At 48.8% G+C, this 26,901-nt stretch overlaps 1 protein-coding gene across 5 annotated transcripts in view; it reads left to right on the top strand.

The window, feature by feature from the left end:
- The window catches only part of MAP4 (microtubule associated protein 4), a 179,542-nt gene that overhangs the window by 133,624 nt on the left and 19,017 nt on the right, over positions 1-26,901 (top strand). For 4 of the 5 annotated variants that reach the window (XM_082499280.1, XM_082499281.1, XM_082499283.1 and 1 more), the window contains exons 13-17: positions 18,447-18,547; positions 19,484-19,696; positions 21,872-22,049; positions 25,520-25,579; positions 25,745-26,067. In XM_082499280.1, coding sequence (XP_082355406.1) covers positions 18,447-18,547; positions 19,484-19,696; positions 21,872-22,049; positions 25,520-25,579; positions 25,745-26,067 — 875 coding nt within the window. The remainder of the gene's footprint in view (positions 1-18,446; positions 18,548-19,483; positions 19,697-21,871; positions 22,050-25,519; positions 25,580-25,744; positions 26,068-26,901) is intronic. The other variant, XM_082499282.1, reaches the window with a different exon arrangement.

The following is a 26,901-nucleotide window of genomic DNA, read 5'->3' on the forward strand; positions in this document are numbered from 1 at the left end:
TTTTTAAACACCTCCAGGGATGGCGAATCCCCCCCTCCCCGGGCAGCCCCTTCCAATGTTTGATAACCCTTGCAATGAAAAAGGGTTTCCTAATCTCCAATCTCACCCTCCCCTGGCATAGCTTGAACCCATTTCCTCGTCCCAAGAGTGAGCGAGTGTTTGCAAACGTTAGTCCTGCCTCAGCTGGGGGGCAGAAGGCAAGCCTGGAGCGAAGGTCCCGTTCGCCATGAGCGAGACACCTCGGAATATTTTAAAGTACAGAAAAATTGTTGAGGCCCTTTGAGAAGCGAAGCTTGTGGGTGGAACTATTCTGGTTAATTAGAGGGTGTCATGAAAGATTCATATAACTTACAGTTCCTTAGTCATTGTTTTTAAATATAGCAATGACTTAAATCCAAAGCTTAAATACAAGTAGATAAATGTGTGGATTGTAGCATTTCTCAGCAGCAGGTTAAATTCAGGGGGCGTAGCGTAGCTTGCAGTCTCCGGGTGTAAAAATACATTTCTGCTCAGTTAAACTCTAGCAGGGAGTCCTTTTACCGCTTCAGCTATAAGGACAAAATTTTCTCCCGGACCGGAGCGTATCGATGTCGGTAATGGTCGGTGTCTGTAAAGTCTCGTGACCCTGGTTCAACGCAGAAAATTTGCTTTAGTCAAGGATTAATCTGTACCAGGCACTTAAGGGAAAAAAGACGACTCTGCAGTTCGGTGCTAATGCAGTAGCAGCAGTTCGCACGCTGAGAGAAGCAATCCCCAGCCCTCTCGGGCAGGCTCCGCTTTATCCAGGGAAACAAAGTCCAAATCGAGAATCGCGGGGGTTAGAAGAGCGGTGGGAAGGACGCGGGGTGTCGCGGCTTCGCAGCGTGGCCGAGCGGTGCGCTTTTTACGCGTGGAGACTGGTATTGAATAGATCAGCACAGCATGGGAAGTGCTGGGTGGAGGTGAAGTGCAATAGAAAAAATGCAGCTCGAAAAATATTTTAAGATATGTGACGTTTTAAAAAAATTAATTAAAAATCAAGTTTACAGTATTTAAGGCTACAAAACCTCTCCTGACCTGTCCCATTTCGTCCTTTTCAGCTTTGTCTGAGCTTGTATGAGTGAGAGAGTTTGTGAATTGTGAAATCCTCATTACAGCAACACTTGTGATCAGTGTCGAATCCAAAAGAATATATTAAAATTCACTGCAAACAAAGGCCTTGTGCTGAAAGAGGCCATTCTGTGCCGTAGCGTTTGGGGTTGGGCTTGTTTGGGGGGGCTTGTGTTTTGGTTTGTGTAAGGGGAGGAAAATCGCTGACCTGAGTTCCTAAGTATTCCTAAGAGTGGTTCATCAGCCGGAATTAAGGCTTATAAATGCATTGTTCATCGTCGGGTTTGACAGAGGAAAAGGGAGATGGCGATGTTCCCCCAAATGTGTAACTCCCTGCGAAATGCCGCTCACAGAAAAATCATTTCACAGAGATTATGACACCCCCCCCCCCCCCCTCCCTGAGCGTGTGGGCAGAGATGGGCATTTCTCTTACAGCAGCGTATTCCTCTTGATCTTTACGAAAGGCTGGAACCTGACATTTTCCTTCGAACTAGCGGCTGAAGCCGGTAAATGAAGGCGTGCGGCAGGCAGGGGGTGGGGAGGAAGGAGTTTTGTGGTGAATACAGGGGGCACGGTGTGTCGTCACCGGCGCCGGCAGCCTGCGAGCTCGGCTCGCTCGGAGGAGGTGGCGTTACAGCCGCGGGAGGAAGCGAAGCGATCGGAGATGTCTCTCTCGAACAAGCAGCCCGCATCGCTCTCCGAATACAGCCAGCTGTGCAAAAGCAAGAACCCGGAGAGCTTCTCGGAAGCCTTCCACTGCATGGAGTCCCCGAAAGACTTCGGCAAAACCGAATTTGAATGGCAGAGGACTGAGGGGAAGCTTAATGAGATTGGCTTGAATGTAAACTCGGGGGGACCGATTAAGGATGGGCTCGTTAAGAACGCTGGTTTCACCGATGAGGACAAGCTCTGCTTCTTTGAAGGGAAACTAGACAAAGAGCTAAAAATAGCTCAGAAAGACAAAAGAGAAATTGAGGTGCAAGGCAAAAAATACCAGGCAGCTGCAGGTCACCTTGAGAGCTGGTCTTTGATTTCTGACACCTTTCCTTCTGCCGAAGGGAACTTTGCAAACCCCAAAACTACAGATTTTCACGTGGGACAGGCAGGAGCTGAAAAACCCGGTCCCGGGCTGGGGCAAAATGAAGCCATCACCGATCAGGAGAAAGCAGCCGGTAAGGCTGGAATGGAGACCAAATGCCCGCCGGAGCCGAACCTGCCCAATCTGTCTGTGTCGGAGAGCGATCCTGGCAAATACGGGAAGGAACAAGAAACCAGTGTCTGGAATCCGAATTTCCACCCTATCCTGCCTAACGATTCGGGCTCTAAAGAAGCAGCCGTGAAAAAAGATGGAGCCCCCGGCTATTGTGTAATTGGGGTGGTTAATGACAACTACGTGCAGAGTGGATTTGCTTCTTCCTCGACGGTCCCTAAGCCCGAACCTCCGACTACCACCGTCGAGCTCGCGCAAGATGACTCCAAAAGTAGTTACTTTAATAATGCCACCGAAATGGAGGATGAGATGGAAGACAAACTGGGCTGTGCGGACGACGGCGGTTTTCTGAACAGGGCTGCCCACCAAAGGAAGGCGATGAGGCGCGCGATGTCCGAGTGCTCGCACTTGTCGGTGCCCCTAACCCTTAACCTGGCTGATAAATACCCTGAGCCGGTGCTTAGAGAAGACGTCGCTACTGGTCTGCTCTCTCCTAATAGCAGCCTGACCCAGTGCTCCAGCCCCACGGCCAGAAAGCCGAGCGCTCCGATGAAAAGGTCAATGACCGTGTCGGAAGAGCAAACATCTGTCTGCAGCTTGGGACCCGAGCAGAGCCGTGCGGGGCTGCCCAGCCTGGTGGTGAAGGAGCATCAGTCCCTCCTGGCAGAGGAGCCGGCGGCCAAGAAGAGAGAGGAGTGGAACGGCGGCGGCAACTCGGTCAAGAAAGAGCTGGGCAGCCCGAGCTTGTATCACAGCAAGCTGGAGCAAATCCCTGAAATCAGCAGCCAGGACAAAGAGAGGGAGGAGGCGGCGGCGAAGAGGGAGAAGAGAAACGCCACCGATGGAGCTGCCGGCTTTGATTCTCCCAAAAGCAAATGCACCGAGATGGAATCCAGCAAAACCGCTCCGCTGGAAAGAAAAGAAATCGAGGTCAGCGATGTGCAGAGCTCTCCGTCTCCCAAGCAAGGAGATTTACCACGTGATGGTATGTTGCTAATTTTTACCTCCCCGGGCAGCGAGCAGACGGTGGGTAGGGAGCAACTCGCTGACTTTCCAGGCTGCGGGCAGAGGGCGGGCGGCTCAGCACACCTGAAAAGACCGACACGGTTCAGGCTCCGGTAGTTAGAACAAAGGATGTGGTTTTTTGGATAGAAGAAAATGGAGGAAAAATGTGTGTGGGGGGGGGGAAATAATTGCCTGGCTGGTTCCGGAGCATCTATTGCGGCACCAGCCGCGGATTGCTTCCTGGGGTCCTAAACCTGACTAAGAGATTTTAAAACGGGTGGTAGCCACGGTGGCAATAGGTCTGTCTTCAGTAGCCTCTTGCCACTCCCTCTCACGAGCACAGGTACCTCCTCATCTGCAGGCTGTACTGTCAGAGCGAGGGCGTTATCGGAGTTAAAATCCCGTGTCCAAAAGATCTGAGGTTTGTGCTCTTCCCATTAAGCCGTTAGCACCTTTTGGTGTTTCTGTCTGAGGAGCTCAGCACCAGTAAATGGGTTAAGCTCTTCCTTACCGCTTCGGTGCTGAAATTCAAAGGGGAATTTCCCAATCGCTTTCTGTAACCCCTTTCCCCAAACCCCGGTTACAATGGAGCCTTTCCCGTCGCTGCGTGTCAATAGCAGCTTGTTTTACTTTGGAGTGTTTTGTTGTTTCGATAGTGCCGTGATGTATGAGGTCAGTCTTCCCGGATTTAGAATCTGTGAGTAGTTAATCTTTGTTCTTTATCCTGGAACAACATCCATGTCCCTGTTGCCAGCTGCAGTCAGCAATAAAACCTGCTTTTTCCCCCCAATTTTGGGTGCGAGGAGGGACTGCATGCTTTGTCTGTCGCCCGTATTAAGGAGAGGTTTGCACGGGAAGAGGAAAGAAAATGTGTCGGGGAATAGAGACAAAAGATTTGGATGAGAATTTTTTGCATCTGATGGCTTCTGCAGCCAGCTGGTTTGCTAAACCTTCGGGGAACTAATATCAAACTCAAAGTTGTAATACACTGGTGTGAGAGAGGAACGTGCGGGTGGGTGGAGGGATGCGCGGTTCAGGTCGAGCTCCGGAGCGCTGAGTTTGGGTCGGCGCGCTGAGCTCTCCGTGGCGGGGAGCGGGGAAAGGCGGGCTCCCAGTAAGGCGGTGGGCTGTGAGAACTACAGATTGGAGTTATCTCCTCTGGTTTGCGGAGTGTTAGTGACACCCAATGGTCGGTCAGTCGGCTCTGATCATCCGTCCTCCCCACTGTCAGTTACTGCTCTCAGCAGAATCCTCTTCTGGCTCTAATCAGAGTTTTACTTTTCTCTAATAATTTCTCTGAGATGCTTCAGTTTCCAAGACTCACGGTCGGGATGAGTAGAAGGAGGTTTTGGCAATACAAACCTCCCCGCTCTCAGGTGCCAACACGTCTTATCTTCTTCCCTTCCCGTTGTCTCAGTGTTACCTTGTTCCTCACGGTCTACTTGGTGCACAGATTTTAAATAGCTCTGGCAGTCGTGAGATGAAGTCCTGTCAGTTTGGGTGGCAGCACGTCACGGATTGCAGACATTGGTCCTTCGGAGCCTGAACAGAGATGTCAAGTCCTTTCATGCAGGCGGGAGCCATCCGCTCTCCTGTTTGATAGTCAGCAGAGCGGTGCGGTGAGGTCCTGGCTGCGAGCCACGGCTGGAGAGGATGCCTGGAGATGGGTTTGCTTGGGCGCAAGCAGGAGCTGTGCAGCTGTGTGTTTACTCACTCAATTTTGTTCTTGGAATCATAGAATCCTACCTAGAATGGGTGGGAAGGGACCTTGAAGACCATCTAGTCCACCCCCTGCCCTGGGCAGGGCCACCTCCCCCCAGCCCAGGTTGCTCCAAGCTCTGTCCAACCTGGCCTTGACCACCTCCAGGGATGGGGCAGCCACAGCTTCTCGGGACAACCTGCGCCGGGGGCTCACCGCCCGCACAGGCGAGAATTTCTTCCTGATATCTCATCTCAATCTCCCCTCTTCCAGTGTCAAACCGTACTTGCACAAAAGGGTCACCAGACTTCTTGACAGCTTAAGCGTGACGTGGGTAAAAGCAATGTTGGCAACAAATACAGAACAGAAAAAGTACTGTGTTTGTGCACACCTTTCACGTCGCAGGATTTCTGGGGCGGTGGGCTTTGCCGCCGTCTGCTCTGCGACTGAAGTTTATTTGCAATGCGGCAATTTAGCAAAGAGGGAGGTTCATGTTTTGGACGGGTTCGGCAAGGTTGGCAAATTCTGTCGAGCTGAAGAGAGAACCGTTTCAAAACACGGATAAATGGGATTTTTAAATGAGAAAACCACTGAAAAGCCAATCTGGAGTGGATTGACATGTTTTTCCCGGAGGGGCTGAGCATCAGTGATGTAAAGGTCACTGAAAGATACGAACGCTCAGAGTCTTCTGGTTGGGTTGCTTTTCGCAGATGGCTAATTTGTCTTACCAAGGGTATTTTTTTAAGCGTCTAGGTTTAAAATTGTGTGCTCTCGCAGTCTTCATTTTAAAAGCTAGTTTATCATCCGTATACCCATCGGTCTGAGTGTTCTGATACGGTAATACCTGCGTTGGCAGACAGCTCATGGGCTTTCCCAGGCAAGCGTACGACAGAACTGCAACTTCTATTTTTTTTTACTCTTTTCTCCAAAATTAACAGCTGGTGAGGTTCGGTTTGGTTTGTTCTGTTGCGTACAATGCACTGGTAAGAAATGAACTCTGGATTTATTCTCTCCTGGAAGAAAACATATCAGTAGAGGCAATAAAATGTTTTCTTTGCTTTATATACGTGTAGTTTAGAAAGAATTTTTGGAATGCAAGAGGAAACACAAAAATTCCTTGGATGTTTCTGAAATGCTTTGAAACTTTTTGTGATGAGATTTTCCTTCCTCTCCCCTGTTAATAAGCAGAGAGGCGGTTATAATAAAAATCATAGAGTCATAGAATGGTTTAGGTTGGAAGGGACCTTGAAGACCATCCAGTGCCACCCCCTGCCCTGGTCAGGGACACCTCCCACCAGCCCAGGTTGCTCCAAGCCCCGTCCAACCCGGCCTTGACCACCTCCAGGGATGGGGCAGCCACAGCTTCTCGGGGCAACCTGTTCCGAGCAGCCCTGGCTGGCAGTGTGGAACTGATTCTAAATCTGTCCTTTGCATTTTGTTCACGGCTAAATTGCTCCTTCGTATCCTTATCAACCTCCCCTGCTTCAGCCGTGGCGTTCACCTTGCAGCTCTCCTTCCAGTTGCGAGGAGATGTGTCCAGAATGGCCAACGTCTCTCTTTTATCCGACAGAAACATGTTTTGCCATCCCCTTGTTAATTCCTCTGTTTTTCTACCCGTGCTATCTGTTCATTCTGAACTTAGCCCTTACATTCTGGGTAACAACTTTTAGCGCTTGCACCTTTTTTCATCCTAAAAATGCTTGAAGGAATTGTCCGACCTGATTCTAATCACTGGAATGGCGTCCCTCGGGACTTCTGCCTAAAGGAGATTTCCTCCATCCTGTCCAGCCAGGGTTGGGTTGGCTTTTTTGTTAAACCTCTACTGCCCCTCGGTTTTTAAGGTGACCTAGAATTGTATATACAATATTTCTTTCTTGCAGGTAGTTGGGTGTTAGTACAATGGCACATTTAGTTTAATTTCAGTCTAAAAACTGTCAAAAAGGCGTTCCTGTTCAACGTCCCCACGGCAGGTATTTTAAGGAAGGAGATCCTGGCTGCAGGGCAGTCCTGATGGGAGCGGAGCTGCGCGACTTCTTCTGGTCCCTTATTGCATAAGCAATTGCTGCAGATTCTCACCAAAACAAGCGGCCGCATTGTTTCCTGCGCTGAACAACAGATTTGATTCATGTTCCCGTTGTGTATAAGCTGTTGTGTGATTTACTGCACGTCCCTAATATGCCGCCGCCGATGGTGTCGCTCAGATGAGCGGTGTCGCTCACCGTGCCTTCACCTTCTGCCTTTTCTCATTTTCTTTGAATTTCCTCCAACCTGAAATATTTTCTGCTCTGAAATACCCAAAATTCCGGGCTCCGCTGAGCTGGGACCGTCACCTCCCCGAAACTCAGCAGCTCGGAAAAACTGTCTTGGTTTTCTGACTCTTATTTCTTTATAAACCCGTAAGCAAGGGGGGCGGTCCAGCGTCGCTTCCCGATCTCCTGCGGGTTTCTTCGCAGCAGAACACTTTGTGGTTTAGATAAATATAGAATCCGAGACTTCCAGCCGGAGTGAGTGAGGCTGCCATAGCCGATTGCCTCAGGTGTGCACAGATTAAAGTTAATTATGGGATTAGGAAATAATCAGCCCGGCTACCTCGTAATGAACTGATGATACTTGTTCAAGTACCGTCAGTGCTGTGGATGGTGGATTGCTAACGAGGCTCCTTGCTGGATGAAATCCTGCTTTTAATGAGAAAGGAAGGATTGCGGGCTGCGGGAAGGAGGGGAAAATGAAGGGGACCAGTGATGACCAGTGCCTGGTACGGGCTGTGGGTAGTTCATAGTGTATGCATGTTCAGCCTTAAATATAAAATAAACATTGGCATCTCTCGGGGGCTGAGTTTAAAATTGATGCTGGAAGTATTGTAATCGTTAGGTAAATCAGGGGGGTTCCCTGTTCTGTAACACCCGCTGGGCTTTCCCAAAATTCCCCAAATTGGAGGGAGAGTACCTTCAAACCGGGGGTTTCCAGCAGATGCATAAGCCTTCCTCTTCCTCTTCCTTCCTCCCTGTCTCGGGGAGAGAGGGGAGAAGGGCACGGAGGTGTTCGGTGGCAGAGGACGGGTTGAGGGCAGCACATGCCGGTCCTGTGCGCTGCTCGTCCCTGGAAATTCCTGCTGCAAGCTCGAGGGGACGAGTGCGGCAGGGCTGAAAGAACGGGGACGTCTAGGGCTGGGTTTTCAGGGTATGCTGGGTAGGATAAAGGTATGTAAAATGTCATCCTTTGAGTCCAAACCAGGGATCGATCAGCTGACACAAGGGTTAGAAAGACCCCCTCAGACCGGTGTCTCAGATGATGTGCAAGAATTTGACGTTGGACTAATTGCATCATCGGTAATGTCTTATCTTTGTGCTGGAGTGTTCAGAGACGGGATCGTGCTTGTCATTATTTTGCATTTTGAGCAGTATGGATTTGCAATTTTATGCCTTCGGATGCTGAAAATAGCGTGGGTGTCCCCGGCCCAGGCGCTGCCCGTGCCGGGGGGTCTCGGCAGTGTTCAGACCCACTTTAGGGACAGAGCGAAATAGGAATTGAGGCGGCGTTTCTTCCCCAATCCCCGCTTGCTGTCCCATCTAAGACCGCTCTGGTTAATGCTGTGGTTTTGACGCTATTTTTAGTTTGACTGGGCGGTGCGCTTGTCTCTCTTGCTTTGGTTTGTCTGCGGCGTTGACAGAAAATAGGGCTTTTTGTTGGGTTTATGAATGGGCTTCCACTTTTCTCAATGAAAAGGGAAAAGCTAATGATTTTGTTAGCTTTTTTTATATCCAACGTCAAATTTTTAGCACTGTATTACAGTCAAACCAAGTATGTTAATTACTCTAAATAGCTTTCGGATTTCAGTTCATGCTATGTTAGGTTAACACGGCGAGTAGTTTCGGTTGGTGTAGAAGAACAAGTTCTGATTTAAGATTGCCCTTCCTGGGTAAAAAATAGTCTTTACAAGTCAAGCTGGGTTTACAAGATGCAGGGAAAGAGCACGTCTGGTTTATTCCTTGATTCTTGATAACGAGTGAAAATGTACGCGTTGGTTGAGTTGCATTCTCATGAAATGCTGAGCTATTCTGTCCTGGGGTCAAGCGGGAGATATTTTATTTAGCCTTTTCTGGAGAGGAGAGAGCAGGTAAGGGTTGTATTTCTGCTTAAACTGAGATTTGTTATCGCTGTAGATACATTTGTCCTAAGAGCCTTAAACAAAAAGGCTTTATTTGAGGGTGATTTTGATGATGAAGCAGCTCCTTCTGGATGGCGATGGGTGAAGAAGAAAGAGCTCGTGCCTCTCTGCAGCGTTTCTGGCAAAAGCAGTAGTTAACATGGTCTGGTTTTGTTTGTAAGGTCGTTGTCTCCCACTCTGGAGCCATTCCAAACCCGCCTGGAGGTGTCCTGTGCCACTGCTGGAGGTGCCCCTGCTCTGGCGGGGGGTGGCACTGGGGGAGCTCCAGAGGGCCCTTCCAGCCCCCACCAGTCTGGGATGCTGTGATTATGTTTAAGAGGGAGAGTAAAGATGGTCATTGCCTTATTGCTTAATCTATTTCTCTTAATGGATTTTCAGCTGATGACTCTAATCCCTACGAGAATTATGGAGCTGTTTCATTGAATGATGTTTTAGTTCAGCTTAGCCTGCTTGCTGGCCGCCCCTCGCTGGGGACACGGCAGATGAGTGCCTGGCCTCGTTCAGGCGCGCGTCGGTACGCCGCTGCGAGTCCTCTTCCATTTTGAAGCACGTAAAGGAGCCAGCCTGGACGAGGGGCAAGGCAGGTGAGGTACAGACCCCGTAAAATGGGGGCTGATACCTTCCAGGGTGGGATAGGAAGGAGATGAGAGGATGCAAGTGATACAGTCTCAAGTACCCACCGAAATGCTCCTTGAACTAGTCGATGAAGGGAGAAGAAGGAAAACAAGGTGTAACGTTCTTTAAACATCTTCCAGACGCACAGTATATAATTACTGTTATCCTTTATCTTCACTTTAGCTTTTGCAGGTAATAGAAGTACTCGCTTTTGGCCCTTTAAGATGAGCCCAAGATGTGTTCTGTTGGGGTCTCCACTCGTGCCTTGTGACGTGGAGAATGAATTTTCGGGAATGCTTATTCTTGAATAAGTTGCCATGGGATATTTGAGAAAGACACGTGCACAGGCTTTTATTCGGGGTTCCATGATTTACAAAGCAATGCAATAACATGGTTTAACTTCAAAAAAGATACTCACGGGTGTGTTTCTATAAGTACTTTTTCCTAATTTTGCTTCTTCAAGGAAGGAAACGCGAACAGTAAAGCTTTTCAGATTCAGCGCCTGTTCTTTTCACGCACGGTGACAGCTTTCACAAGAGAGCTCTTACAGCAGAACCGATGGCGACGGGGTCTGAAGGGCTGCAGGTCTGTGTTTGCTCCCCTCCGGGGTTCCCGCTCGGCATCGCCTCACCCGAGCTCCGACCCTCGTGGGCTTCTTTCTGTACTTGCGGAGCAATAATGCTGCTGTTGTAAGGACGTAGAAGTCACAAGGATGCTTTTGTGTGGCCTTCCTTCAGCACCTGGAGTTCTAGAAATTCAGAAAGGAAGAGAGAACAAACTAGAAAAAAAATATATCACTTAATAAATTCATTGTGCACTTGCGTTCTGAATACGATGTCGAAATCTGCATGTTGTCCTCTGCCTCAAAGAGACTGTAATGGAATTAGAAGTGTGATAAATAAAGGTATCGTATTAGAGATGTTCATATGGGGAATAAACAAAATAAATAAACAAAGACTCTTTAGCGTTGAAGAGAGAGGACTTGGGGAGGGCGATGGTTATGATTACTGTCTATGAAGTCATGAATGACATGAAAGTTGTGAACAAGAGAAGACTGTTCAGTTTTTCCACTATGAGAATATGGGTCATCGAACGAAAATAGCAGCAGCAGATGAAAGCAAATGATGCTGGGGGACTTGTGAGCGATTTACAGTGAAGCTGTAAAACATCTTGTGGCAGGAATTGGGCAATTGACGGTTTGGTTTTTTTTTTCTACCATGAGGCTAATCAGATATTGCAGGAGAAGCCCCAAGATGTGGAATCTCCATCCTTGGAGATGCTCAAACCCTGAGCAATCTGGTATAATGTGAGTGGGGCACTGGGCTAAAGGACCTCCAGACATCCCTTCCCACCTACATTGTGCTGCTCTTCTGACCTTAAATGATTACGTGGGCTAAAAAGCTGTTGGACGAGCGGGTAGTCTCTAAACTGCAAGTCACAGGATGGTGAGAGGGAGTTTTTAGAGGAGAGCGGGGTGTGTTTTTCTTCTTATGATTAGGAAAACTATATATAGTTATTCATAATGGGGACTTGGCTTCAAGAAGGCACATGATTAATTGCGTACAACGTGGGCATCCTCCACTACGTAGCTGTGATACACAGTCACTTAGGCTGGAACAGAGCTCTGGAGGTCTCCGGTTTAACCCCTGACTGAAAACCATGTGTAAGTAGATCAGGTTTCTCCAGAGCCATGTGTGTCCCTTCCAGGTCTGAACGTCCCCAAGGATGGACATCTCACAGTCTCTTTAGGCCTCTTCCAGTGTGTGACCTCCTTCACATTGAAAAAGTTTTTCCTTATATTGGGCCATTAGGCTGGCTGTGGCTGTAGGCAGCCTGGGCTACCGGGACCTCCTTGGAGTGATGGGCTGGGCTGGTGACCTCCAGCGTCCCTTCCAGCCTTCCATTGCTCTGTCACCCTGTGTTGCTCGACCGCTTTGGTATATCCGTGCAGGGAGATGGCTGATTCTCACAGTAACCCTGTGCAATAGGTAGAATTGCGTTTCGAGTATCGCGTTGAAAGTTCAAGTCCTGAAGCTTTGTCTTCGCTTTCAATACATGGGTTTGCAGTCCCCCTTTTTACCGCAGGCAGTACAGCTCCAAGGAGCGCGGTGGCTCTTCGTGTCACCCTTCAGAAGTGGGGAGGTGAACGTCCCTCTGCTGTCCTTTCCTATTGCCCAACTGCTCTGGTTTCAAAGCGACTTCAGCGGCTTTTGCCCCGGCTCATTGCTGCTTTTGGGGAAGAGCATCTGCAAAACCTCCATCAGAACGCTGAGTTTGGTTTATCTTGTTCTGTGGTCTTTTTCAAAACATGCCAGTGTTTTTTCAGATGGCACAGCTTAAAATCAACCAGATTCTCCATCTTATACTTTTATTATTATTATTATTATTATTATTATTATTATTATTATTATTATTATTAATTATTCATTTGGAGGGAAGTTCTGTGCATCCTTGTGATATGAAGGGGGAAATGCTCCATTTTCTGACCTCCTTCCGATGAGATGAATGAAGTCTCCGTAGAGGAAAGATAACCAGAGGAAAAGCTTTGACCTCAGAATGTTGTGGATTAGTGGATGCCGGTTTCCTGTGGATACCGTGGAACGGGTTGGGTTTGAACGACTAATGGTAAGATGTGCTTGAAGGCTCCTTGGGAAGTTGTTCTCTTGAGCTGTGTTAGTGCCGTGGAGGAAACTTTGGTGAGAGACTCCCTGTTCAAACACGGGAGTGTTTTAGAAGAAATAATAGATGCTCCAGTTAAACATTAATATTGAACCTTGGAGGACAGCTTTGGTCTTCTATGCGGTTGATAAGGTTGATGACGTAGCTGTCCTACAGCCATAGCTGTCTTACAGCCATTCTTAAAACGGTTGCATCATCTACTTCGATTGCTTTATAGCACATGGCGTTTCTTCTAATGGCAACTCGCCTGCTGCTCGGAACCGCCGAGAGGGTGGCAGCATGTGTGCAAGTCAGAGGTTAAGGATCAAAGATGTTAAGGGTTTCCTCAGGCACCAGGGTTCTGTGTAAATAACTTGGTACGAGCGGCTGCTGATACCTAAATCCGAGGATGAATTGCCTTTCAGGAGATCGCGCCCACTCCACGGCTGCGGGGACGGCCCCACCTGCTTTATTTGCGTCACAGTACTTAAACTGGGCTGTCGGAGGCAGAATTATAAATTTCCCCGTTAGTGTTTTTTTATGTCTCACCCTGCTATTAAGAGACAAACATATGAGTTATGTTATCCATAATTTTTAAGATCTATTGGATGTGGAAGCTCCATCCCTGGAGGTGGTCAAGGCCAGGCTGGACGCGGCCTTGGGCAACCTGGGCTGGGGGGAGGTGTCCCTGCCCAGGGCAGCGGGTGGGACTCGATGATCTTCAAGGTCCCTTCCGACCCAAACCATTCTATGATTGGAAGAGTATTGTCTCCTTTTATAACCAGGAGCTGAAGCTTTTTTTGAAGGGGGGGGTGTCAGTTTTGGCACAAGTCATCTCATTTTTCCTATTTATTCTGAAAACTCACCACCGCTTATTTGTTAGGAGTCTTCTTCCCTCTGACTTAGGTTTTATCTGAACACCGCGTGCTCGTGTTTGCTGGGTCCTGGTTTCTGGTGACAAATTTGCCTGTTTTGTCTAAAATCACCCGGAGGCAGATAGACACTATAAATAGGAAGGAAGTGAAGCAGAGCATCCGTGGGAGAAGTGCCGGGCCACCCCGCGGTCCCTCCCCCAGGCAGCGCGGCAGGAATCCCGAGCATCCCTCCTTCTGCCGGCTAGGGCGCGTCTGAAGGACGCTGTTAAGGGAGACGTAAGCACCACTTATCCCATTTGCTCTTTCATAACTGATGTCTGTAAAACCGCAGACAAAATTCAGGAGTTTGCGGTTTGTGGGTTTAGTTGCCGTCACAGAGTCTTTTCTTTGCTGCGGTGCGCTTAGGCGGGAATAATTTCTTCCCGTGTCGCTCTTAGAAATGGTGAAGCAGCGGTGCCTTGCAGGATTGTGAGCTGACACACACACACACAAAAAAATAAAGGTTTAATTTCCACCATTAGAAATGTACGTGGTGAGTAAGGAATGGTACGTGGGGGATGAGGACGGACGTAGCCGACAGCGCGGTGCAGCGTGTCGGCACAGTGAGGAGCAGCGGGGAGAAAGTAACCCGGATCACAGGGTTATGCCGTTGAGTTTATCGGTGGAAGATGCCAGATTGGAACATCCTTCCCGCTCTCCTTCAAGCCCCTGTCCCGCTTTCCCCCGGGAGTAATTCAATTCTGGTGCTGACTCAGCAGAACTGAATTTCCTCCGGCGGGAGCAGGAGCGGCCGGAGGAGGAGCGCCACTCGGGGCCGAGCACAGCCCCTGCTCCAGCTCCCAGCAAAAGCGCTTGGGAATAGCTTTCGGAGGTTTGTTGCCATGCTTGGGGGAACAAGCAAACTGAAAACTCTCTTAAATAATTCTTGCAGACTAATGAACAAATTTGATTAAGATTTGGCAGCTTTTCCTAGTATTACTAGGAAATCTTCCCAGGCAGCCCTCTGCTCTGGATGGCAGAGAGCGCCCTCGCAATTAAACGAGGAATGAAAGCAAAGGGTTGTCACACAAATTGAGGCAGCGTGAAACAAAACTCTCCTTCTGTAATCCCTCGGGGTTGTGTCCGGGGTTGTGTACCCCGCGATTCCAGAGCCTGGGAGAGGTGGAACCCAGATCGTGGTCCTGTGGCCCCTGAAAGAGGAAAGTCCCCTACCCAGCTCTCCTGGGCTTGTCATTATTATTATTATTATTATTAATTATTATTTATTATTTATAGATATGAGTTGCTGAACCCCTACGGGTGCTGTCCTGCAGCGTAGCTGCATCAGCTCGGTGATGCTACAGTTCTGCTTTACATTAAAAAAAAAATCCTATTTGTTTTGTAGAACCTTAATCACGGAATCGCGGAGTTTCAGAGTTGGAAGGGACCTCTAGAGATCATCCAGCCCCACTCCCCTGCCAAAGCAGGATTGCCCAGAGCACATCCCTCAGGACTGCATCCAGGCGGGGCTTGAAAATCTCCGGAGAAGGGGACTCCCCCCCTCCCTGGGCAGCCTGTGCCCGTGCTCTGTCACCCGAACCGTAAAGAAGTGTTTCTGTGTATTTGAACGGAACTTCCTGTGTTCCAACTTGTGCCCATTGCCCCTCGTCCTGTCACTGGGAACCATTGAAAAGAGCCTGGCTCCATCCTCCTCCAACCCACCCTTTAGATACTTGTACGCCATAATAAGGTCTCCCCTCAGCCTTCTCTTCTCCAGGCTGAAGAGTCCCAGTGCCCTCAGCCTTTCCTCATACGGGAGATGCTCCGATCCCTTCATCATCTTAGTTGCCCTTCGCTGGACTCGCTCCAGCAGTTCCCTGTCCCTCTTGAACTGGGGAGCCCCAAACTGGACACGGTATTCCAGTTGTGGCCTCACCAGTGCAGAGTAGAGGGGGAGAATGACCTCCCTCGACCTACTGGCCACACTCTTCCCTATGCAGCCCAGGATTCCATTGGCCTTTTTGGCGATAAGGGCACATTGCTGGCTCATGGATAATTTACTGTCTACTAGGACCCCCAGATCCTTCTCCCCAGCAGGTCCGCCCCTAACCTGTACTGGTGCCTAGCATTCTTCCTCCCCAGGTGCAGGACCTTGCACTTGCTTTTGTTGAACCTCATTAGGTTCTTCTCTGCCCAGCTCTCCAGCCTGTCCAGGTCACGCTGGATGGCAGCGCGGCCCTCTGGGGTGTCAGCCACCCCACCCAGTTTGGTATCATCAGCAAACTTGCTGAGGATACACTCCGTCCCCTCATCCAGGTCATTAATGAATATATTAAACAAAATAGGACCAAGTATTGACCCCTGGGGGACACCACTGGTTACAGGCCCCCAACCAGACTCTGTGCCGCTGATCACAACCCTCTGAGTTCTGTCCCGCAGCCAACTCTCAATCCACCTCACTGTCACCTTATCTAGCCCATACTTCCTCAGCTGGCTAATGAGGATGTCATGGGAGACAGTGCCAAAAGCCTTGCTAAAGCCAAGGTAGATGACATCTACGACTCTCCCCTCATCCAGCCAACCACTTAAAACATCACAGAAAGCTATCAGGTTGGCCAAGCGTGATTTACCCTTGGTAAATCCATGTTGACCACTTCCAATAACTTCCTGTTCCTCAATGTGTTTGGAGATGACATCCAGAATGAGTCGCTCCATTACCTTCCCAGGGACAGAGGTGAGACTAACTGGTCTGTAGTTCCCTGGGTCCTCCTTCTTGCCTTTTTTGAAGATCGGAGTGATGTCAGCCTTCCTCCAGTCCTCAGGCACCTCTCCTGTTCTCCATGACCGTTCAGAGATGACGGAGAGTGGTCCAGCAATACCATCCGCCAGCTCTCTCAGCACTTGCGGGTAAATGTACTCTCCGATAATTTTGTGTGTTGAAGTTACACCAAATTTCTTGCTTAGTAGCCCATATTTGATAAAGTAACATGAAATAACATGAAATTCATGTTGTTCAGAAGCATGGAAGCTGCTGGAATTTAAATCCTGAAACTCTGGAAGTTGAGGTTTTCGGAGGAGCGGCGTCAGGCTCCCTGAGCAGACGAATTCGCGCGGATGCTGTGACACCGGCACCGAGCGAGAGGTTTCACGTTGCTGCCGAATTAGCTGAAATAATAACGATAGGCAGTACGTGAAAGGTGACCATCAGCGGATGGGAAGTCACCTCGATGTCTGGGATATTTGAGACTGGTGGGACTCAAAAGAACGCCCTCCCCGGGCGCGGGGCCGTGGAGCAGAGGGCAGAGAAAGGGCAGGAGGTTGGTACGGGGGACCAGGAACTGTCGACAGCAATTGCTCTTTCTGGTGGTGCTGTGGATAAAACCACAAGTTCGATGAAGGAGAATTTAAAGGTTTATTGAAATGCGGTGGAGTAGACCAGTATAGAAGAGCTAACGTAGATTAGTTGTAAAAAGATGGGCTTCTAGGTGAATGTGAATGATTCTTAAGAGTTTTGCATTAAAAGTAGTGTCCAGCCTGTGCGTTTGGGTGCTGCTTTTTCTTCACAAGTCTCTTGTGTGCCTAGGATAAACCCAGCGCAGCAAAGCATTTAGTACGACCTGGAAACTAAACGGCTAGGAAGAGGTGAGTGCAATGCAAAGGAAAAAAAGGCTTCTGAACTTGTCCCAGAGTCAGTAAAATAAATAAATGGACAAACCCCCAAACCCATCCTGCTGTTGAGCATCGCCGGGGCAGGCGGAAGGCGCGATTTTATTTTGCTCGTTTCAGTGGTAACGTTTGTACCAGAACTTGAACCGTCCTCTGAGTCTCTCTCTGCAACGCTGATGAGCAAGAAAGTGGGCGATATAAATAGTCATTTTTCAAAAGACGTGGGAAACAACCTTTTTGCTGTCGGAATTGTTACGCTGTTGTCTGGTGGGCCCGTAGCACGCGCCGCAGCGCTGCAATCTGGTGCCTTGTCATATAAAGCAACATCCAACACACATACGCTTTATTTTAATCCCCAGGTGACGGGGGGGAAACGCGTACGCTTGCGATGGGTTGTTTGCCCCGTGTCCTTCGTGACATGGAAGCGGCAGAGGCGTTGCAGCGGAAGCCAGCTCATCGCGGTGCGGTTGTACGGCGACACCGCTGAGAATTAGCGTTTTCAAAGCTGTTTATTGAGAAATGGCCTCTTGGGTGTCTCGCGGCGCACAGCGGCGTGGCAGTTCTGCTGTCGGGTTTGGAAGGTTTAGGGAGAAGACTCGGTGCAGCCACTGCTGAACGAACGTTTCGTTACGTTGTTTGCTTTGGAGGGCGGTAGTTCCTCTTCTGCTGATGGCTGTAGAGGTGAACGACGGTGGTTTTTTAAAGGAGACGAGGAAGTGGTGGTGGCTGTTCCGCTACGTGCAGTGTGCGTATTGGCTGTCCCCGCTCAGCGTGGCCCCCTCGGGTGGCAATGACAAACCGTCACGGTGAAAAACTGGCGACCCTCGTAGCTGAACCTAAGCTTTGCGCTGTGAAACACGCGTAGGGCAGCATGGCACGATGGTTTCCACGCTAACAAGGTGTGATCCCCACGTGTTAGAAGGAGATTTCCCTCTTCCCGCTTTCCTGCGCGACCGTTCCCGTTGGCGGTCCGGTTCCCTTCGGCCGCCGGGAATCCTCCCCGCTCACGGAGAGCGGCAGCGGCGGGCTGTGGGCGGAAGGAAGGGGATGAAGAAACAGCCATGAGGGTAGGGACAGCTTGAAAACTTCAGGGTAAGTCATAGCGTAAAACCTGGAAGAGGTCAGAACTTCACCACTAACGTTCCAACAATTTATTTTAATAGCGTGAAAGATGGGAGGGATTGCTGTTTAATTAAACCAGGGGTTTCCTTCACCGGCTGCCTTTCTTTTCCCACTGGAATAATGTGAGAAACTGGATGCTAACGGCATGTGGGTGAGCCTGTCCCGTTTGGGGAAAAAATCTTTCTTCCTATAGGTATTCTGGTTTTGGGGAAAGTTTCCAGAAACAGCCAACCTGTAACTGTCTCAGTTCTGTCTCCTCCTGCTACTGTGTCGAATAATAGTAAACTAAAAATATATATATCTAAAAAAACCAACCCAAACTTAAGAAATCTCCCTTCCTTTTTTTTTTTTTCCCCCCAGTAAAACCAGAAGAGCCCAAACCAGCTGAAGCTGTAACAGGGAACGATATCACAGCACCTCCCAACAAAGAGCTTCCTCCCAGCCCCGAGAAGAAGACGAAGGTAGGTGTCGTTTCCCGCTCGGTGTCTTCGCTTCTGCGGTTTTTAATTTGCCGACTTTTCTGCTTCTTAAGCTGTGGCAACACACGTTCTGTTTTCTGAGCTGCCATTTGTGAACCCTTTCACTGAAACAAAGACATCCAGTGACGGTGTTGCAAACAACTCAGCCCGTAGCAGCGTGACTGAAAGCGGATTTAATAAATGTGCGGTAAGCTTTATTTAAATTAATTCTCCGGTCGGTATCGGTGGTGTAGAAGTGGTAAACGTGTATGGTAACGCTTCTGCTGCACTGATGCTCTCCTGGTTGTTTACAGCACATTTATTTGCGTTGCAATTAGCAGTCAGGGATCTCGCTCGGGATCCGATATTCTCGTGTTTTGGGGCCGTTTATGAAACACGAGAGCTATCTGCTTTCAGAAGCTTGCGGCATTCGGCCAAATCCAACCCCAAATTCGTAAAGCAGTGCTAAGGGTGGGCGCTTCTTGGGCCCCTGGAAGGCAGCGGCCGTGTGAGCACTCGAGGTGGTCAGATGAGGCTTTAGAGCTCGCGAGCCGTTGTCTGCGTGTAGTTGGAAAGTGATGTCCCCTGTGTGGCACGCAGGACTAGATGCCGGGAACACCCCGTTGCTGATCCCGGCTTTCCCAGCCATTCCTTCTGGTGCTTTAGATGTCGCTGGAATCAATCCCGTTCGCTGTTAATTGAATGGCAAACCCCCCCGGGCTCCGAAGGCAGCCCTCTTCTGCCGCTTCACTTTGCTCTTTCTGTTAGGCTCAGAAAACAGAAAGCTTATTATTTCCTTTTTGTTTCATTTAAAATATCATTTTTACGTTCTTGCAGCTCAATGTTTTGGTTTACAATGCGCTATTTTATTTTTTTGTTGTTATTTTTGTGTTGTTTTGGTTTTACCCTGGATTTTGCTTTTTTTGAAAACCCGTAAAGCCTGCCGCATCCGCGTCATCTACAAAGCCCGCCGCACCGAAAGCCAGGCCCCTGTCCGCTCCCAGCCCCAAGCGGCCAGCCTCGGCCACGCCTGGCCCAAACAAAAAACCCACCAGCCCTACCGCAGGTCCTACTTCAGCCACTGCTGCTAAACGCCCGGCCACCAGTGCAGCACGTCCCTCCACCTTAACTCCAAAAGAGGCTAAACCAAAGGTAAGAAACAGCTTGCTTTCGTGTGGGCTGACCCGCTGGAGAGCAGCTCTGCGGAAAGGGACCCGGGAGTCCTGGTGGCCAACAGGATGCCCATGAGCCAGCAATGTGCCCTGGTGGCCAAGGCGGCCAGTGGCATCCTGGGGGGCATCAAGCAGAGTGTGGCCAGCAGGTGGAGGGAGGTCATCCTCCCCCTCTGCTCTGCCCTGGGGAGGCCACATCTGGAGCACTGTGTCCAGTTCGGGGCTCCCCGGGTCAAGAAAGATAGGGAACTGCTGGAGAGGGTCCGGCAAAGGGCTATGGAGATGATGAGGGGACTGGAGCATCTCTCGGATGAGGAAAGGCTGAGGGACGTGGGGCTGGTCAGTTGGGAGAAGAGAAGACTGAGGGGGGATCTTATCAATGCTCATAACTCCTTAACGGGAGGGTGCCGGGGGGATGGGAACCGTCTTTTTCCAGTGGTGCCCAGTGACCGGACAAGAGGGAACGGGCACAAATGTGACCATAGGCAGTTCCATCTCAACCTGAGGAGGGACTTCTCTCCTGTGGGGGCGGCAGAGCACTGGCACAGCTGCCCAGAGAGGGGGGGGAGTCTCCCCCTCTGGAGCCATTCCAAACCCGCCTGGAGGTGTCCTGTGCCACTGCTGGAGGTGCCCCTGCTCTGGCGGGGGGTGGGACTGGGGGAGCTCCAGAGGGCTCTCCCAACACTCACCAGTCCGGGATGCTGTGGGAGCTCCAAGAACTTATTTACCTGGTAACTTCCCAGCTCTCTTACCAAACATAAGGGTAGTGCTAACCGTGGGAGGGGAGGTCAGGAAGGGGATTCACTGCGTTAGGAGCTGCGCGGTTATTGGTGCCGGCTTCCATTAACGCCCGTACAGCGTCGGGTCCCAACTGTTTAATTGTGTCATCACAGAGGAGAAAATTAAACTCAACTGTACTACCACGATTGTCCTCGTGAACTGTCATGAAGTACACAAGAGAATTCTTTATTTTTGTTTTATTTCTTTCCATCGCTAAAGGAGGAGGGGGGGGTTAAGTATAGATGCACTACAAACGTAGGGTAACTCTTAAATTGAGACAAGAGCACAGGAAAACTGCACGGAGAGCTTAGATATTGATATGGGGGGGGGGGGGGAATCAGTTTGAACACTTCAGTATTGCCCAGTGGTTATCTGCCCGTTGGAAAAACTGTAGAAAGAGAACGGATGGTACACTTAAGTGCTTAGGAAATATTGGAGGTTGTAACTCTCCAGTAAGAGAAGATTTGTGGGCAGTTCTTAGTGTTGCATCTTAAAGCTGAAGTCGGGTATCCACACAGCGTGTCAGGGGTGGAGAATGTCCCTTGAATTTTTCCGATGTTAACTTATTATATAGTGGAAGAATTCATATTTGAAAGAGAATGTTAACATCTATTTCGGAAGCTTTCCGTTGGTGTTTGGATGCTGGCGTTTCTGCTGCACACTTAAGCTTAAATAACTGCATTTGAGCGTCTTTTAAAACTAACTAAATAAAAATAACAGAGAGCATGAAAGCACAGGTGTAAATCTGTACTTTTTGTGTGAACCGGTGTCTTCAGTTTTGTTCAAGTTTTGCACGATTCTCAATCCCTTTTTGATGAAATCAAACTCTCATCTCATTTGTTTCCGTGCATTGACTCAGTGCTTTAATACTTAAACGATCAGTCAGTTTACAAACAAGGGACTTACCAGGGACAGACATGAAATAGTTTTCCAAGCGCGGAACGACCCACGGACATCTAATTCTTATGTCCGCAGTGTTCTAATAAACACCGCCTCGGCTTAGGAAGCGCTTCTGCTCGTGAAGGAAAGAAACCTCTCCCAGAAGTATCACTACCGGGACTGATGTTTTCCGTGTTGTTCAGAAATCAAAACCTCGTTCACATCTGTAAACAGCTCCGCACGTTAACGCTGAAACGGGTCGGGATGAATTCGAATATTCAGTGGGAGCTGTGCTCGGTGTCCCGCTCTGGATACAGTCGGTCCCTTCCGCATGGCTTCATTATACTTTTAATCTTCTGCATTGTAACGTTGCAGCGCCTGGCTTACGTGTGGAAGAATTGAAACAATTTCAGTTTATTTCAGGCTTTTTTGTGGCAAACGCTTTGCAGAGGCTCTCGGTGAAATGCTGGCTCTAACGTAGCCCGGTCGTTTGCAGGTTGCGGATGCGAAGACCGCGGAGAAGCGGACCTCACCTTCAAAGCCTCCGTCAGCTGCCACTGCCAGAGCTACTGTCAGGAGCACCCCTGCTCCTCCCAGGACAACGGCGGCATCGCCGGTCGCTGCGGCTGCTGGCGCGAAAAACACTGCTGCTTCTCCACCGAAGAGGCCAACGTGTAAGTATTCGCTTGTCTTCCTTCGGCAGATCTCGCTTTCTAACCAAGTTTCTGTTTGAGGGGCACTGTTGGTTCGCGCTCTGCTGGAATTCTCGTGCGTTCCGGTACGCTGGCGGCTTTCTCCTGTGTCTACGTCATCCTGTGGCCCCATCACTTTATGAAAATTAGTCTTCTGGTAAACAAACTTGCGATCTTCCGGTTCAAAAAAAAGGAAAAAAAAAAAAACCCAAACCTTGAAATGTAACCATTTCTGAGAAGGTGCGGCTGCCATTAACCAGCACGAGGTGGGAACTGGCCGACCTGTCAGTCGGGAGCTGACTTGAAGCGTAGCGATAGCCAAAATATCCACCTTTTTAGTAGAGCACAAGGCAAGATCCTGTGCCAAGGCACACACCGAAGGACAGCGTTTTTGTGTCCAGGGCTGCTGCTTCTAAAACCAAATCTGAATGACCTTCTCAGCTCTGGGTGATTCGGGGTTAATACAATTACTGAACATGCCTGATTTAAGAAAAAAGAAGCTACTACCTTTGTGTTTTGCCGTAGTAACAGAATAAACACTAAAAACAATTTAATACTTGGGAAAAGCCAATCTCCAGAAGAAGACTTGAAGCACTCAAAGTAGTGCATCTAAAAAACAAAGAAGGTTGAAGAGAAGTGGAGGGTTTTTTACTAGTGCAGGAAGAATTTGGAGCTGAAATCGCATCAGCTTCATTGGAAAACTGTATCCCACTCCTACTGTTGCCAAAGAGGGAACTTCCCATGAGTTTAACGCAGTCAGCGTGAAACACGAGCAGCGTATTAGCGTCTCGAAAGCAGTGTTTTCACTCATTTTAACGGCGCTCGAGAGATTTAACGTCAGATAAAAATACAGTTAAATGTTCTCGAGTCTCCAAATGCCTAGACCTCATTGGCAAAATCTGCCAGTAAACAGGTAAAACTAATAACACGTATAGGTTGCTTTGTTCTCGGAGTCCCGAAGCATGAATTCATAACCTGTCTTTCCCAAAAGAATAGTAATGTTTTAACTATGTTGGAATATATTAGGCTAGATGTGCATTCCATACTTCGTGCTCTGGGGGAAAATAGAATTAATCAAGCGTAGAGGAAGCGTTGCACTTTCCAAGAGCCGCGTATCTTAACTGATCCTGCGGACATCCTTGTAAAATTGATTTTGTGTGGTCTTTTATGCAGACTGTAGCGCAGAATGCTTAATGCGTTTTAATGAGTTCGCTTAATGTCTCCTTCCAAAATTGAGACGCGAACAAAGAAGCATTTTCTGATGACATTTGAAAGGAGACGGAGTCAGCGGTGCAGAGATGCGGGAAGGTTGTTCCAAGTGGCAAGATGTACAGAGGAAGAGGCTCCTGCGGCAGCGCGGGTGGTGGGACATTGCCAGAGCACAGTGAGAACTGGGTGGGCGAGGGAGAGATGAGGTCAGCCGGAGAACCTCCCCAGGGAGTTAAAGCTGTTTTGTCTGGATCTGGGAATGCACGGAGGAGGCACGAGCGGTAAGAGATGGGAGTTCTGTTTTGGCAGAGGAGAAGGCAGGGGTGTGACGGAGGAGGAACGGTGGTGTGGGGCCTGAAGGGGAATCGCAACGAGCCAAACACCGATGAGTCAGTTTAGGTTGAGCACGCGCGACCTCGGCTAGATGTGTAGATGTAGGTGGCGGAGACCTCGATCTCTTCTGATCCCAGTTTAGTTTCTCGTTACGTAGCATTGAGCCGGACGCTGAGTTTCTGGCTAAAGGTGATATTTCGGAAGGACGTCTGCTCTTGCTTTTCAGGCGTCAAAAGATAGACGCTCGCTTCCTGGGGGTTTGCTCAAGTGTTTAGTCATTATCGCTGTTTAAAAATGTGTGATTAGTGGCTTGTTTTGAAATGATACGGGTTTCTCAGGTCAGTCACTTTCTCAATGAGAGCTATGGGTTATGTGGTGCTTGATTTTTTTTTATTTTTTTATTTTTTTAATATCTTTTTTCCCTCCTTGTGAAAATGACTTTTATGTTCGAACAAGACCCACCTCTCTGTCTTTCAGATCGGAAAAAGATCAAAGGCTTTGACTGCCATTACAGACCATTTTCCCAGTAGCTTTATCATTCTCCAGGTTTTCGACATCGCATGCTGATAACACAGAACCGTTCCAGAATTTGGCTCCCCACTGACACGAGCAGAAATAACATCTCTTTCTATATTAGCTGCATATTACTCCTCTTGCCTTTGTACAAAACTATGTCTGTTCTGTCCATACAGTTTCCCCAGTTAAAGTTGTGGTCTCCAGGAATGAGATTAGGTTGGTTTGACAGGACCTTTTTTGAAGTGTTTGGTATTAATTGTATATCTATCCTCTAGGCCTTATTAAATTATCCAAATGTGTTTCATCTCATTAACTGGTATCTCATCTGGGGTGTTTAATTGAATGCTTTTAGCGAAGTCGGCATGGAATGATCCAGACCAACTCGGCCTGTAGTTATCTGCCTCCTTCACTCGCTCTTTTCTAGATTGGCGCTCCGTAAGGTCCCCTGCCAGCTACTTGACTTTATCTAAAAATCTAAGACTGTTAATGGAAATTAAATATTAGAAGATGGGGTTTTTCATAATTTCTAACAGATTTTTTTTCCCCCGTCTATTGTTTGTTTTTAATGCTGCCTCCCTTTGGCTGTTGAAATGAAGCAGGTTTTAGCCAAAGTTGTTCGTCACTGATAGTAAAAAAGCTACAATTTAATTATCAAAGAGCTCCTTAAAATAAGGTTCTGTTCATATTTTTCAGTCGGTGGTTTTTGCCTTGATCAATGCCACGTATGGTTTTCTTCCATTTGAGAAATACAGATGTGTTCCTGGTTTAGGCTGTCCTCTATGTGGAACGTGATCGGGTCATGATCGTTGCTGTCTGCCCGAAGGCACGGTTCAGTTCAGTGATTGATTTTTGGGGTTTATACAATTGTAATAGGCACCAAAATACGTGCGATAACTTCTGTGCAAGAAAACTGGCATTGGTTAGAACTGATCTCGCAATAATGCCGAGGTTATAGCCAGACAAATGTAGGTTTGCTTTTGCTATTTAGTAAAGAAAGGAGCTTTTTTTTTTTTTAAGAAGTGAAATTGGGGCAGGATTAAAGTGTTAGCGGGCGCTGTCAGATTCAGAAAGTTATTGAAGAAAAAACAAAATGCAAAGCGTACCCCAGGTGTTGCATCGTTGAACGATGATCCTTTTGATGAATTGATCCTTCTGCTGGAAAAGGGGAGTATATTTTGCTGCGGTAATGGGGAGGAGCTCAGCCAGGTGTTCAAACGGAGCAGGTCATTCTTGAGACGCTTTGTTTCAAGCAGCTCGTTAGACGTGGGGACTGTGGGTAAAGAGGACCGACGGTATGTGCGGAGCTGTGGAGAGCCCCTGACCTCCAGGGGAAGCTGCGTGGGACTCCAGACGTCTCACCCGAAATACTCATCCGTGTGTTTTGTGTTGGGCAGCCATCAAGACTGATGCAAAGCCCGCGGATGCGAAGAAGACCTCTGCAAAGTCGCCATCAGGTAACTTTGTTCAGTTTCCAGCTACATCAGCTCCTCCTCGCCGGGGGCTGGGTTGGTTAAGCACACCACTCTACACCTGTAGGACCCTGAGGACGTTTGCGTAAATGGCATCTGACCCATCTTTTTCCCCCCTCTTCCCTTCAATTATCACTGTGATCGTTGTAGCAGACTTGAGCCGCCCTAAGAGCGCTACTGGAAACGCAGTAAAAAGCAGCGCCACCACTCCTTCTACCACCGCCTCCAGCGCCCCTACTGTACCCGGAGTGGCCACCAGCCGGCCCAAACCCAAGCCTGCTGCAACCAAACCCACCACAACCTCAACTGCAACAGCAGACACTAAAAAAACAACTACTAAGGCTCCGACTAAACCCAGCACTGTCTCCAAGCCGCCTCGCCCAACCAGCAGCGTTTCTGCTCCGGACCTGAAAAATGTACGTTCCAAAATCGGATCGACAGATAATATTAAACATCAGCCTGGTGGAGGCAAGGTAAGATCCTTCAAACTCGGTAACGATACGCGCTTTGGAACGGTAGCTCTTAAGCATTAGGGGTGCTCTTTGCTAATTGTGGTGGCTGTATCCTCACTGCTCTTCTCATTTATGCTCCGCAGAGCTCCTCTTTGGGTTTACGCACGAGGCATTAACGAGGCAGTGATAGTAGTGTACAGAAGGAATCCGCCCTAAGAGCCTTCCTGGTGTTTACTGGTGTACGTACAGGAATTCAAAACTCTGTCGTACGTCCAGACGTAGAAGCTAGTTGGTATCAAAAGCTCAAAACCTTGTCTATGTTCCCAAACTTGGCCTTTGAATAGAGGACTTGAGTCTGCTGGATGGTACGGAATAACGCACCACGATGCAGGAAATCTGGATTCAGGAGCACGTTGCAGAGCACCTTTCCCAGTTCTGGGAACGGGGACTCTGTTCAAGGTGTCAGGCCTCCAGCTGAAATGGAACGGGTCTACAGACGCTGCTCTTCGCGTAACCTCTGGTGGCCACAAGGGAAGAAGAGGGTAGTGTCGAATGAGCTGTAGGGAAAAGCGTATATCTAGATATAACTTGAGGCTCTCAAGCAGTAATGGTCTTAAATTCCGCTTTCACTGTGACTATCTGCCATGCAAATGATAAAGGTTTAGGGGCAGACCCGTAGCCCTCTTCTGAGGGTTTAAATAATTTTAAATAATCATCTCTACCTGACCAAACACGTTAGCAGCTTGCCCATAGTCAGAGGGCTTTTAATTTCCACGAAGTGGAACCCATTTGCCCACTTGCCTTTGCTGCAGGTCTGCGGCAATGCCTAACTGGGCGCAGAGCTCTGATCTGGTG

Source organism: Vanellus vanellus (genome assembly GCF_965231255.1).
Source record: "Vanellus vanellus genome assembly, chromosome: 2".
NCBI classification, from domain to species: Eukaryota; Metazoa; Chordata; class Aves; order Charadriiformes; family Charadriidae; genus Vanellus; species Vanellus vanellus.